The sequence below is a fragment of the Cyclopterus lumpus genome, chromosome 16 (assembly GCF_009769545.1).
Source record: "Cyclopterus lumpus isolate fCycLum1 chromosome 16, fCycLum1.pri, whole genome shotgun sequence".
NCBI classification, from domain to species: domain Eukaryota; kingdom Metazoa; phylum Chordata; class Actinopteri; order Perciformes; family Cyclopteridae; genus Cyclopterus; species Cyclopterus lumpus.
In genome coordinates, this window is record NC_046981.1 from 1,822,818 (window position 1) to 1,834,215 (window position 11,398).

The window sequence follows — 11,398 nt, forward strand, 5'->3', positions numbered from 1 at the left end:
CGCAACCGAGTCTGCAAGCAGTTGGTGGTCGAGTTGCATTGTGGGTAATGTAGGCGCCATATATGGAATGGAACGAAATGGGAGGATATCTCTGACAATCCTTCACTTTTGTATTTGTCTCCCACCTGTAGCCCGTTACGTGGGAGGAGCCTCTGCCACCTCACTTCCTGACCAGCAGGGGGAGGTCACAGAGGTCACGGAGGTCACGGAGGTCACGGAGAAAGCTGCTCCGCTCTTCTGGGACATTGCGTGGAACGTCTGAAGACAACCTGCCTGTCAACAACAGAATGTATTATAATAATAATAATAATAATAATACTCTTTTCTCGTGTCTCATGGACTTTTACATCCGTAGGAAATCTAATCTTTAACATTTATGCCACGTCAAGGCCACAGTTCTGCCAAATCTGGAAAACTTTATTTGATTTTCTTATTGTTTTATGATCCAAAGATTCCTGTAAAACAGTCAAATGAAAAGATCAGAGAGGATGCTGCAAACTGCTTTATGAAAATAGACCTGAAAACAAGAATCTAATTAACAAAAAGCATATGAAACCCTAAAGTTCAGAGATTCATTGATCAACTTCAGAATATAGTTAATATTTTTGAGACGATTCCTTCCTTAATTCCATAAACCAGAGAATTAAAAAATTACACATCTTTTGTTATTCTTTAAGTTTTATGACAAAACTGCAATTTTATTGATTTTAATTTAAATTGGCTGACGTCGCATTTCAAACAGGAAGAAATTGTGATTTTGTCTCTTCAGAATAAAGTCCCATGGAAGTCCTCATTGGAAGCGATATATGACTAACCTTAAAGTTACCGACGCTTTAATTGCAAACAAACGTCATATTAACACCTGTGATCTGTTGCTGGATATGTTTTTATGATTTCTGATCACCTGCTTTGCTTTTATACCTGAATATGAATGTTGTCCTCATTTAAATGCAAAACATTGTTTTTCATGGACTGATCAAGATTGTTATTTTGCCAATGTTTCTTTATAACTCGTTTTACCATTACATAACGCCTCATTTGCATATTTAAACATAACATGTCATAAAACACTTGTAATACAATAAATCCTCCTCTTAATGTGAAGTGCTGAAGTTTCATGATGATATCTATGAGGTCATGTTTTGACCCTATAACACGTTCATTCATAAATATATTATGAAGCTTTATGCAGAGGGGTTAGTTCACACAGCATTCAGAGACTCATTTATACATTTATTAATAAAACTATATATTATGAAGCTTTATGCAGAGGGGTTAGTTCACACAGCATTCAGAGACTCATTTATACACATGTATTAATAACAACTATGTATATTATGAAGCTTTATGCAGAGGGGTTAGTTCACACAGCTTTCAGAGACTCATTTATACACATTTATTAATAACAACTATATATTATGAAGCTTTATGCAGAGGGGTTAGTTCACACAGCATTCAGAGACTCATTTATACACATTTATTAATAAAACTATATATTATGAAGCTTTATGCAGAGGGGTTTGTTCACACAGCATTCAGAGACTCATTTATACACATTTATTAATATAAACTATATATTATGAAGCTTTATGCAGAGGGGTTAGTTCACACAGCATTCAGAGACTCATTTATACACATTTATTAATATAAACTATATATTATGAAGGTTTATGCAGAGGGGTTAGTTCATACAGCATTCAGAGCCTCATTTATACATTTATTAATAAAAACTAGATATTATGAAGCTTTATGCAGAGGGGTTAGTTCACACAGCATTCAGAGACTCATTTATACACATTTATTAATAAAAACTATATATTATGAAGCTTTATGCAGAGGGTTTAGTTCACACAGCATTCAGAGACTCATTTATACACATTTATTAATATAAACTATATATTATGAAGCTTTATGCAGAGGGGTTTGTTCACACAGCATTCAGAGACTCATTTATACACATGTATTAATAACAACTATATATATTATGAAGCTTTATGCAGAGGGGTTAGTTCACACAGCATTCAGAGACTCATTTATACACATGTATTAATAACAACTATATATATTATGAAGCTTTATGCAGAGGGGTTAGTTCACACAGCATTCAGATTTATTACACATTAATAAAAAATTGGAGAAAATAGATGAAGAAATATCATAAATCCTCTCTGTAAAAACATTGGACTGTAGTTTGTTTTAGTCTCTGTGGGATTGAGAGACATTGCGAAGCTTTTAAAAAGATACAAGTGGACAAATACAAATCTTCAGATCTTTAAATAATGCACAGATCATTTATTGGCATCAATTCGCTGACACGTGAACACATCTTTGCTTGAATAAATATAATTACATGTAATTAATGTACAGATAAACCAGTTTACACCATAACTTTCACTCTGCAGCTCTTCTATTAGTCAAAGTGGTTTGTTGCTTACAACATAAAACACCTGTTTCCTGTGTCACCAGCCAATTATAAATGTTGTTTATTTTGACAAACTACAAGCGTCCTGTAAAAAAAGAAGAAAGTATCTAACTGAGATACAAAGATATGTTTTCTTTATTGAAAAATTAAATAGCAAAAGGCGCCGTACAGATGCGTCATCTCGTTGGGGAATCCAAATCAGCGCATTATTTCGGGGCTACTTATAGCAATAGGCGCCGTATGGATCATCTCGTTGGGGAATCCAAATCAGCGCATTATTTCGGAGCTACTTATAGCAATAGGCGCCGTACAGATGCGTCATCTCGTTGGGGAATCCAAATGAGCGCATTATTTCTGGGCTACTTATAGCAATAGGCGCCGTACAGATGCGTCATCTCGTTGGGGAATCCAAATCAGCGCATTATTTCGGAGGTACTTATAGCAATAGGCGCCGTATGGATCATCTCGTTGGGGAATCCAAATGAGCGCATTATTTCGGAGCTACTTATAGCAATAGGCGCCGTATGGATCATCTCGTTGGGGAATCCAAATCAGCGCATTATTTCGGAGCTACTTATAGCAATAGGCGCCGTATGGATCATCTCGTTGGGGAATCCAAATCAGCGCATTATTTCGGAGCTACTTATAGCAATAGGCGCCGTATGGATCATCTCGTTGGGGAATCCAAATCAGCGCATTATTTCGGAGCTACTTATAGCAATAGGCGCCGTATGGATCATCTCGTTGGGGAATCCAAATCAGCGCATTATTTTGGGGCTACTTATAGCAATAGGCGCCGTATGGATCATCTCGTTGGGGAATCCAAATCAGCGCATTATTTCGGAGCTACTTATAGCAATAGGCGCCGTATGGATCATCTCGTTGGGGAATCCAAATCAGCGCATTATTTCGGAGCTACTTATAGCAATAGGCGGCGTACAGATGCGTCATCTCGTTGGGGAATCCAAATCAGCGCATTATTTCGGAGCTACTTATAGCAATAGGCGCCGTACAGATGCGTCATCTCGTTGGGGAATCCAAATGAGCGCATTATTTCTGGGCTACTTATAGCAATAGGCGCCGTACAGATGCGTCATCTCGTTGGGGAATCCAAATCAGCGCATTATTTCGGAGGTACTTATAGCAATAGGCGCCGTATGGATCATCTCGTTGGGGAATCCAAATCAGCGCATTATTTCGGAGCTACTTATAGCAATAGGCGCCGTATGGATCATCTCGTTGGGGAACCCAAATCAGCGCATTATTTCGGGGCTACTTATAGCAATAGGCGCCGCACAGATGCGTCATCTCGTTGGGGAATCCAAATGAGCGCATTATTTCGGGGCTACTTATAGCAATAGGCGCCCTATGGATCATCTCGTTGGGGAATCCAAATGAGCGCATTATTTCGGAGCTACTTATAGCAATAGGCGCCGTATGGATCATCTCGTTGGGGAATCCAAATCAGCGCATTATTTCGGGGCTACTTATAGCAATAGGCGCCGTATGGATAATCTCGTTGGGGAATCCAAATCAGCGCATTATTTCGGAGCTACTTATACCAATAGGCGCCGTATGGATCATCTCGTTGGGGAATCCAAATGAGCGCATTATTTCGGAGCTACTTATAGCAATAGGCGCCGTATGGATCATCTCGTTGGGGAATCCAAATCAGCGCATTATTTCGGAGCTACTTATAGCAATAGGCGCCGTATGGATCATCTCGTTGGGGAATCCAAATCAGCGCATTATTTCGGAGCTACTTATAGCAATAGGCGCCGTACAGATGCGTCATCTCGTTGGTGAATCCAAATCAGCGCATTATTTCGGGGCTACTTATAGCAATAGGCGCCGTATGGATCATCTCGTTGGGGAATCCAAATCAGCGCATTATTTCGGAGCTACTTATAGCAATAGGCGCCGTATGGATCATCTCGTTGGGGAATCCAAATCAGCGCATTATTTTGGGGCTACTTATAGCAATAGGCGCCGTATGGATCATCTCGTTGGGGAATCCAAATCAGCGCATTATTTCGGCGCTACTTATAGCAATAGGCGCCGTATGGATCATCTCGTTGGGGAATCCAAATCAGCGCATTATTTCGGAGCTACTTATAGCAATAGGCGGCGTACAGATGCGTCATCTCGTTGGGGAATCCAAATCAGCGCATTATTTCGGGGCTACTTATAGCAATAGGCTCCGTATGTATCATCTCGTTGGGGAATCCAAATCAGCGCATTATTTCGGAGCTACTTATAGCAATAGGCGCCGTACAGATGCGTCATCTCGTTGGGGAATCCAAATGAGCGCATTATTTCGGGGCTACTTATAGCAATAGGCGCCGTATGGATCATCTCGTTGGGGAATCCAAATGAGCGCATTATTTCGGAGGTACTTATAGCAATAGGCGCCGTATGGATCATCTCGTTGGGGAATCCAAATCAGCGCATTATTTCGGAGCTACTTATAGCAATAGGCGCCGTATGGATCATCTCGTTGGGGAACCCAAATCAGCGCATTATTTCGGGGCTACTTATAGCAATAGGCGCCGTACAGATGCGTCATCTCGTTGGGGAATCCAAATGAGCGCATTATTTCGGGGCTACTTATAGCAATAGGCGCCGTATGGATCATCTCGTTGGGGAATCCAAATGAGCGCATTATTTCGGAGCTACTTATAGCAATAGGCGCCGTATGGATCATCTCGTTGGGGAATCCAAATCAGCGCATTATTTTGGAGGTACTTATAGCAATAGGCGCCATATGGATCATCTCGTTGGGGAATCCAAATGAGCGCATTATTTCGGAGCTACTTATAGCAATAGGCGCCGTATGGATCATCTCGTTGGGGAATCCAAATCAGCGCATTATTTTGGAGCTACTTATAGCAATAGGCGCCATATGGATCATCTCGTTGGGGAATCCAAATCAGCGCATTATTTCGGAGCTACTTATAGCAATAGGCGCCGTATGGATCATCTCGTTGGGGAACCCAAATCAGCGCATTATTTCGGGGCTACTTATAGCAATAGGCGCCGTACAGATGCATCATCTCGTTGGGGAATCCAAATGAGCGCATTATTTCGGGGCTACTTATAGCAATAGGCGCCGTATGGATCATCTCGTTGGGGAATCCAAATGAGCGCATTATTTCGAAGCTACTTATAGCAATAGGCGCCGTATGGATCATCTCGTTGGGGAATCCAAATCAGCGCATTATTTTGGAGGTACTTATAGCAATAGGCGCCGTATGGATCATCTCGTTGGGGAATCCAAATCAGCGCATTATTTCGGAGCTACTTATAGCAATAGGCGCCGTATGGATCATCTCGTTGGGGAACCCAAATCAGCGCATTATTTCGGGGCTACTTATAGCAATAGGCGCCGTACAGATGCGTCATCTCGTTGGGGAATCCAAATCAGCGCATTATTTCGGGGCTACTTATAGCAATAGGCGCCGTATGGATCATCTCGTTGGGGAATCCAAATCAGCGCATTATTTCGGAGCTACTTATAGCAATAGGCGCCGTATGGATCATCTCGTTGGGGAATCCAAATCAGCGCATTATTTTGGGGCTACTTATAGCAATAGGCGCCGTATGGATCATCTCGTTGGGGAATCCAAATCAGCGCATTATTTCGGGGCTACTTATAGCAATAGGCGCCGTATGGATCATCTCGTTGGGGAATCCAAATCAGCGCATTATTTCGGAGCTACTTATAGCAATAGGCGCCGTATGGATCATCTCGTTGGGGAATCCAAATCAGCGCATTATTTCGGAGCTACTTATAGCAATAGGCGCTGTATGGATCATCTCGTTGGGGAATCCAAATCAGCGCATTATTTCGGAGCTACTTATAGCAATAGGCGCCGTACAGATGCGTCATCTCGTTGGGGAATCCAAATCAGCGCATTATTTCGGGGCTACTTATAGCAATAGGCGCCGTATGGATCATCTCGTTGGGGAATCCAAATCAGCGCATTATTTCGGAGCTACTTATAGCAATAGGCGCCGTATGGATCATCTCGTTGGGGAATCCAAATCAGCGCATTATTTCGGAGCTACTTATAGCAATAGGCGCCGTACAGATGCGTCATCTCGTTGGGGAATCCAAATGAGCGCACCCCTGCCTCGGGGATGCCCCCGCAGTGCTCCCTGGGGCTGCTGATGGGAAAGCGTACGCTGCCGTCTCTCAGCCAGCCGCCGTCGCACCGGTCGTAGCTCTGGAAACGCCAGGCGGAGTAAAGATGGCCGACCAACGCCAACTCGCCGCCCTGACGCCGACACGCGTGTCCCGCCTGTTCGAAGGAGAAGGACCCCGATACGTAGGAGACGGAGCCTGTGAGAGGAGACACATCCAGAGGAGGTCAGTCGTCATGTCGCCCTCCTTTCAGCCACTTGACCCCTTGACCCCTCTACCTGTCCACCAAGCCCTGTCCCACCTGGCCACTGCTTCTCATTCACCTGCTCAACCAGAAAAACTGCATTAAAAGCCGCAACTGAGATTCTTTAAATGTGCTTTATACATGAAGAATGCTCCAAAAACCCAAATAATATCATCATTTACTGCCGGTCTTCATTGGAAAATACTATATTTGTAAAGAGACCTAATTCAGTTTATCCAAATGGATGAGCAACCTGCATCAAAATAACAACGTTTCCATATTTTTAATGTTAGGAGAATATTATATTGGACTGGTCTCTGGTGGATCTGGGTCTGTCCACGATGGACTAGTCTTTGCTGAATCTGGGTCTGTCCACGATGGACTAGTCTTTGCTGGATCTGGGTCTGTCCACGATGGACTAGTCTTTGCTGGATCTGGGTCTGTCCACGATGGACTAGTCTCTGCTGGATCTGGGTCTGTCCACGATGGACTAGTCTTTGCTGGATCTGGGTCTGTCCACGATGGACTAGTCTTTGCTGGATCTGGGTCTGTCCACGATGGACTAGTCTCTGCTGGATCTGGGTCTGTCCATGATGGACTAGTCTCTGCTGGATCTGGGTCTGTCCACGATGGACTAGTCTCTGCTGGATCTGGGTCTGTCCACGATGGACTAGTCTTTGCTGGATCTGGGTCTGTCCACGATGGACTAGTCTCTGCTGGATCTGGGTCTGTCCACGATGGACTAGTCTCTGGTGGAGGTCCCGCTGGAGTCTGAGCTGAAGGAGGTTCTGGTGAGCCTGCATGATGTCATCTGGTTTCACCAGAATCCGACCCGGTGGCTCAGATGAGGAGCTTTAAGAAGAACTCTATAGAACCATCTTCTCTCTGGTGGTCTGTTTACTGATGGAGGTCTCTAGAGGACCAGGTCTAGACTTAGGTCTTATAGAGGGTCAGGACTAAACTAAGACTGTTCCAGGACAAGATAAAAGTTCCTGACTGTAATTTTAGGATAGGACATTTACATTTGTTATTTCGACTATTAATATAATTATTAAATATTGCCAGATGGATGGATGCATTGTTTATCGATTATATGGATTATTATCTCTAAGAGTCTTATTTATTGAGACCACCAAGCTTACCAGACGTCTGGGAGGTGAAGCAGAACGCGTCGAAGCGATCGTGGTTCTTATCCTTCGGCCCGTAACCGCGGATACCGGGGAGCAGCTCTCCTCCGCAGGCAGGTCGAGGGTTAACGATGGGGTAGTGCACGGTCCCGTCCAGCAGCCAGCCGGCGTTACACCAGTCCAGACCCTCCGTCCAGGCTGCAACGAGGACACACGCTGGCTTTAATTCAGAGAGCTGATCGTTCCTGCGGAGAACTCGTGACCGGGTGCACGGTACCTCTGTACAGCTGGTCGTACGAGGCCAGAGCGCCATCTTGCCGAGCACACGCCTCCGTCGCCTCGCGGAAAGTGAATCTGTAGCGGCCATTTTTACTCATATATGGGAAGACCACGCCTGCAGATGGAAGACATTTGTCAGTGTTTATGTTTCTACATTTGTTCTTCATCAAAGGCTGTCTATGTACTCTAGGTGTGGGAACATTTCAAATGCATTCATTAAACAGGTGTTTTCAACATTTTTACTTTAATTCACCATTTGAAAATGGTATTAAATTGATAGAAATTACAAAATAGCGAGCTGATTTGTGCGTTTTACTTTCATAGTTTTTTTCCCCATTCGTGATGGTTAGCCAACGGTGTTTGCCAGGTGATATTTGTGCTTGTCAGCAGAATTAGCTCGTCTGGCTATCTGTATAACATTTTGGTTTTGGTTTCAGTAGAAGTTGAAGGTTGCAGCACAATCGCAGTCAAACAAATAAAAACAACCTAGCAAACAAGCACATAGCGTTAGCTAACGCTTGTGCTTTGCGTTAGCCAACGTAGCTCGCTGTCATATTACTGATTCATCAAACTAAAAGGTTTTACAGGCTCCTCTGATTAAATATTTAATTGTAACGTCAACACTGGAAGCCAAAGTATTGATTCCTTCTGAGCTTTAGCTCGTAAGTTAGCTACTTGCAAACTAAATGCTAAATGGATGCAACCTTTCATCCGGTTGCTGTGTCCTTTTGTTTGAATTATTTTGGGGATCTTTAAAGACGTATTTTCCCATGTTTTGATTGTTTCAACACAAAGAAATTTGAACCACTTCACCACAAACATATAACTGTCCAACGTATCCTCACACGACGGTTTGTATGATATCGTACAAAAAAGTCACTCCTCATTTTCTGTGTGTTTTCTGGAACAAAATGGCCGCCGTGTGAATGTGCAACACAGACTCACGGCAGTTTGTGAAATAGTCACAAAATGCTATCTATTGGTTTTGTGTACTGGGGCAAGAAGATTCTCGGTTAGGTGAAGGAAAAATATGAACTACGTACAGATAGGTCATAAAACCACAACGCGGTGTCGACCATCGGTCTTCTGAGTACAATGTCCATTTGCTCTGACGGCTTTGTCACGTGGATTAATCTAATACGTGAGTCCACCAATAACCTACCTGAACAAACCAATAGATTGCTCTTCACGTCTATTTCAGGACAACCTGCAACGTGGCGAATTACCTTCAATCCTCAACGTAACGACCACGTTCTCATCCTCGATGCCGTTGACGAGCTCGCAGCGATACATTCCGCCGTCTTCCAGCTCCAGGCCACGGAGCCGCAGGGAGGCGTCCATGGTGTGAGCCTTCGGGAGGGAAGCCCGCGGGCCGAGAAGGCCGTAGCGCTTGAAGGCGTGTGCATTGGATATCATGATGATGTTCTCCTGACCCGCGTGCTGCGGCTGCAGCTTGGTCCATTTCACTTTGTAGTTGCTCGGTCTGGTTCTCAGGATGCACGGAAGGGTGGCGTTTTCTCCCCTTCGGGCGACGATGTCGGCATGCGCGAGCGGCTCGAGGAGGTACTTCAGCTTCTTGGGTCCTGCGGGTGAAACGGGATCCAGGAGGTGTCAGTACAGCGCTGCAGGAAAGAGCCCCGAAACCCAGAAATGAGTCGGCATGTGTACACCTCCGGCTCCATCGTCTTGAATTCAACATGTTTTTGGTCTGTTTAGCCAAGAGACGCCGTATACGTGTGTCGGCCTGTCAATCACCTTGTAGCCCCGCCCTAAAGCATCCCCTGCTTTATGGTCTGTTTGACTCTAAATGACCATAATTTACTAAATGAACATCATTCTGTATTGAAGAAGACTTGAAACTAGAGATTGAGACCAAAAACTAATGTTTACAATGTTTACTGAGGGAATACATCAAGAGAAGTAGAGTCATTTATATAGACTTCTATACAACCAGAGGAGTCGCCCCCTGGTGGTCAGCAGAGAGAATGCAGCTTTAACACATGAAGCATAGACTTCTATACAACCAGAGGAGTCGCCCCCTGGTGGTCAGCAGAGAGAATGCAGCTTTAACACATGAAGCATAGACTTCTATACAACCAGAGGAGTCACCCCCTGGTGGTCAGTAGAGAGAATGCAGCTTTAACACATGAAGCATAGACTTCTATACAACCAGAGGAGTCGCCCCCTGGTGGTCAGGAGAGAGAATGCAGCTTTAACACATGAAGCATAGACTTCTATACAACCAGAGGAGTCGCCCCCTGGTGGTCAGGAGAGAGAATGCAGCTTTAACACATGAAGCATAGACTTCTATACAACCAGAGGAGTCGCCCCCTGGTGGTCAGGAGAGAGAATGCAGCTTTTACACATGAAGCATAGACTTCTATACAACCAGAGGAGTCGCCCCCTGGTGGTCAGGAGAGAGAATGCAGCTTTGACACATGAAGCATAGACTGCTATACAACCAGAGGAGTCGCCCCCTGGTGGTCAGGAGAGAGAATGCAGTGTTAAGACACTCACAGGAGCTTCATGAACAAACCAGCACACGAAACAACGGAAGGAGTTGTGTGAAGAATGAAAAACAAACTTGAGTAATAGGTTTCATAAACTCTGATTTATCAGTCACACATCTGGCCAATCACGCCGTTAGGTAGATGTACAGATTGTCAGTTTCAGAAAGAAAGTAAACACAACAAGATGTGGGAGGAGCTCGAAGCTCCATCACTGGACGAGCTCTTCCTTCGGTTACCAGAACCTCATTCATGATCTCTTCTGTACCTTCTCTGTCGGAGGTGTAGATAGCTGAAGACCAGGCGAAGCAGCACCATGTTAATAGAAGAATCACAGCAGAGTTCATTGTGAAGGGAGTCTCTCTTTCAGCTCCTGCAGTTCATAAGAATAAAACAGTGTAGAGGTCCAATTCTGTGCATTAAACCAATCACACTTTGTCTTTGTTCTCACATTCCACTTGAGAACTTGTCGTAAATATGACAAACAATTATAGCTTCGCTCCGATATCGACAATCGCAAAGAAAGATGAATAGTTAAAAACCTGTGAAGTTGTGAAGATGCGGATGTCCGATCATCCTCCCGCGTCGTCCCACATGATGGAGATGTTTTCAACGTGTCTTGAGGTCCCGATTCCTTCATAGCTTCTGGGATCAGCATCGAGTCCTCATCCCTGT

At 44.1% G+C, this 11,398-nt stretch overlaps 1 protein-coding gene across 1 annotated transcript; it reads right to left on the reverse strand.

The window, feature by feature from the left end:
• Nucleotides 1-6,486: 6,486 nt before the first annotated feature.
• Nucleotides 6,487-11,398, reverse strand: hapln2 (hyaluronan and proteoglycan link protein 2). The gene is made up of 6 exons (XM_034553242.1): nt 11,266-11,398; nt 10,992-11,096; nt 9,443-9,799; nt 8,215-8,331; nt 7,953-8,135; nt 6,487-6,764 (listed from the first exon to the last, which is right to left on the reverse strand). The coding sequence occupies exons 1-6, from the start codon at nt 11,297-11,299 to the stop codon at nt 6,487-6,489; spliced, it is 1,074 nt and encodes a 357-aa protein (XP_034409133.1). The 5' UTR covers nt 11,300-11,398.

What these genes read in the sequence shown, in the direction of transcription:
- hapln2 (XM_034553242.1), bottom strand. Translation starts at nt 11,299, where the DNA reads ATGATCGGACATCCGCATCTTCACAACTTCACAG. An exon ending in CTACACCTCCGACAGAGAAG is followed by an intron (nt 9,800 to 10,991) that starts GTACAGAAGAGA and finishes TTTCACCCGCAG; the next exon opens with GACCCAAGAAGCTGAAGTAC. An exon ending in GTACGACCAGCTGTACAGAG is followed by an intron (nt 8,136 to 8,214) that starts GTACCGTGCACC and finishes TCCTCGTTGCAG; the next exon opens with CCTGGACGGAGGGTCTGGAC.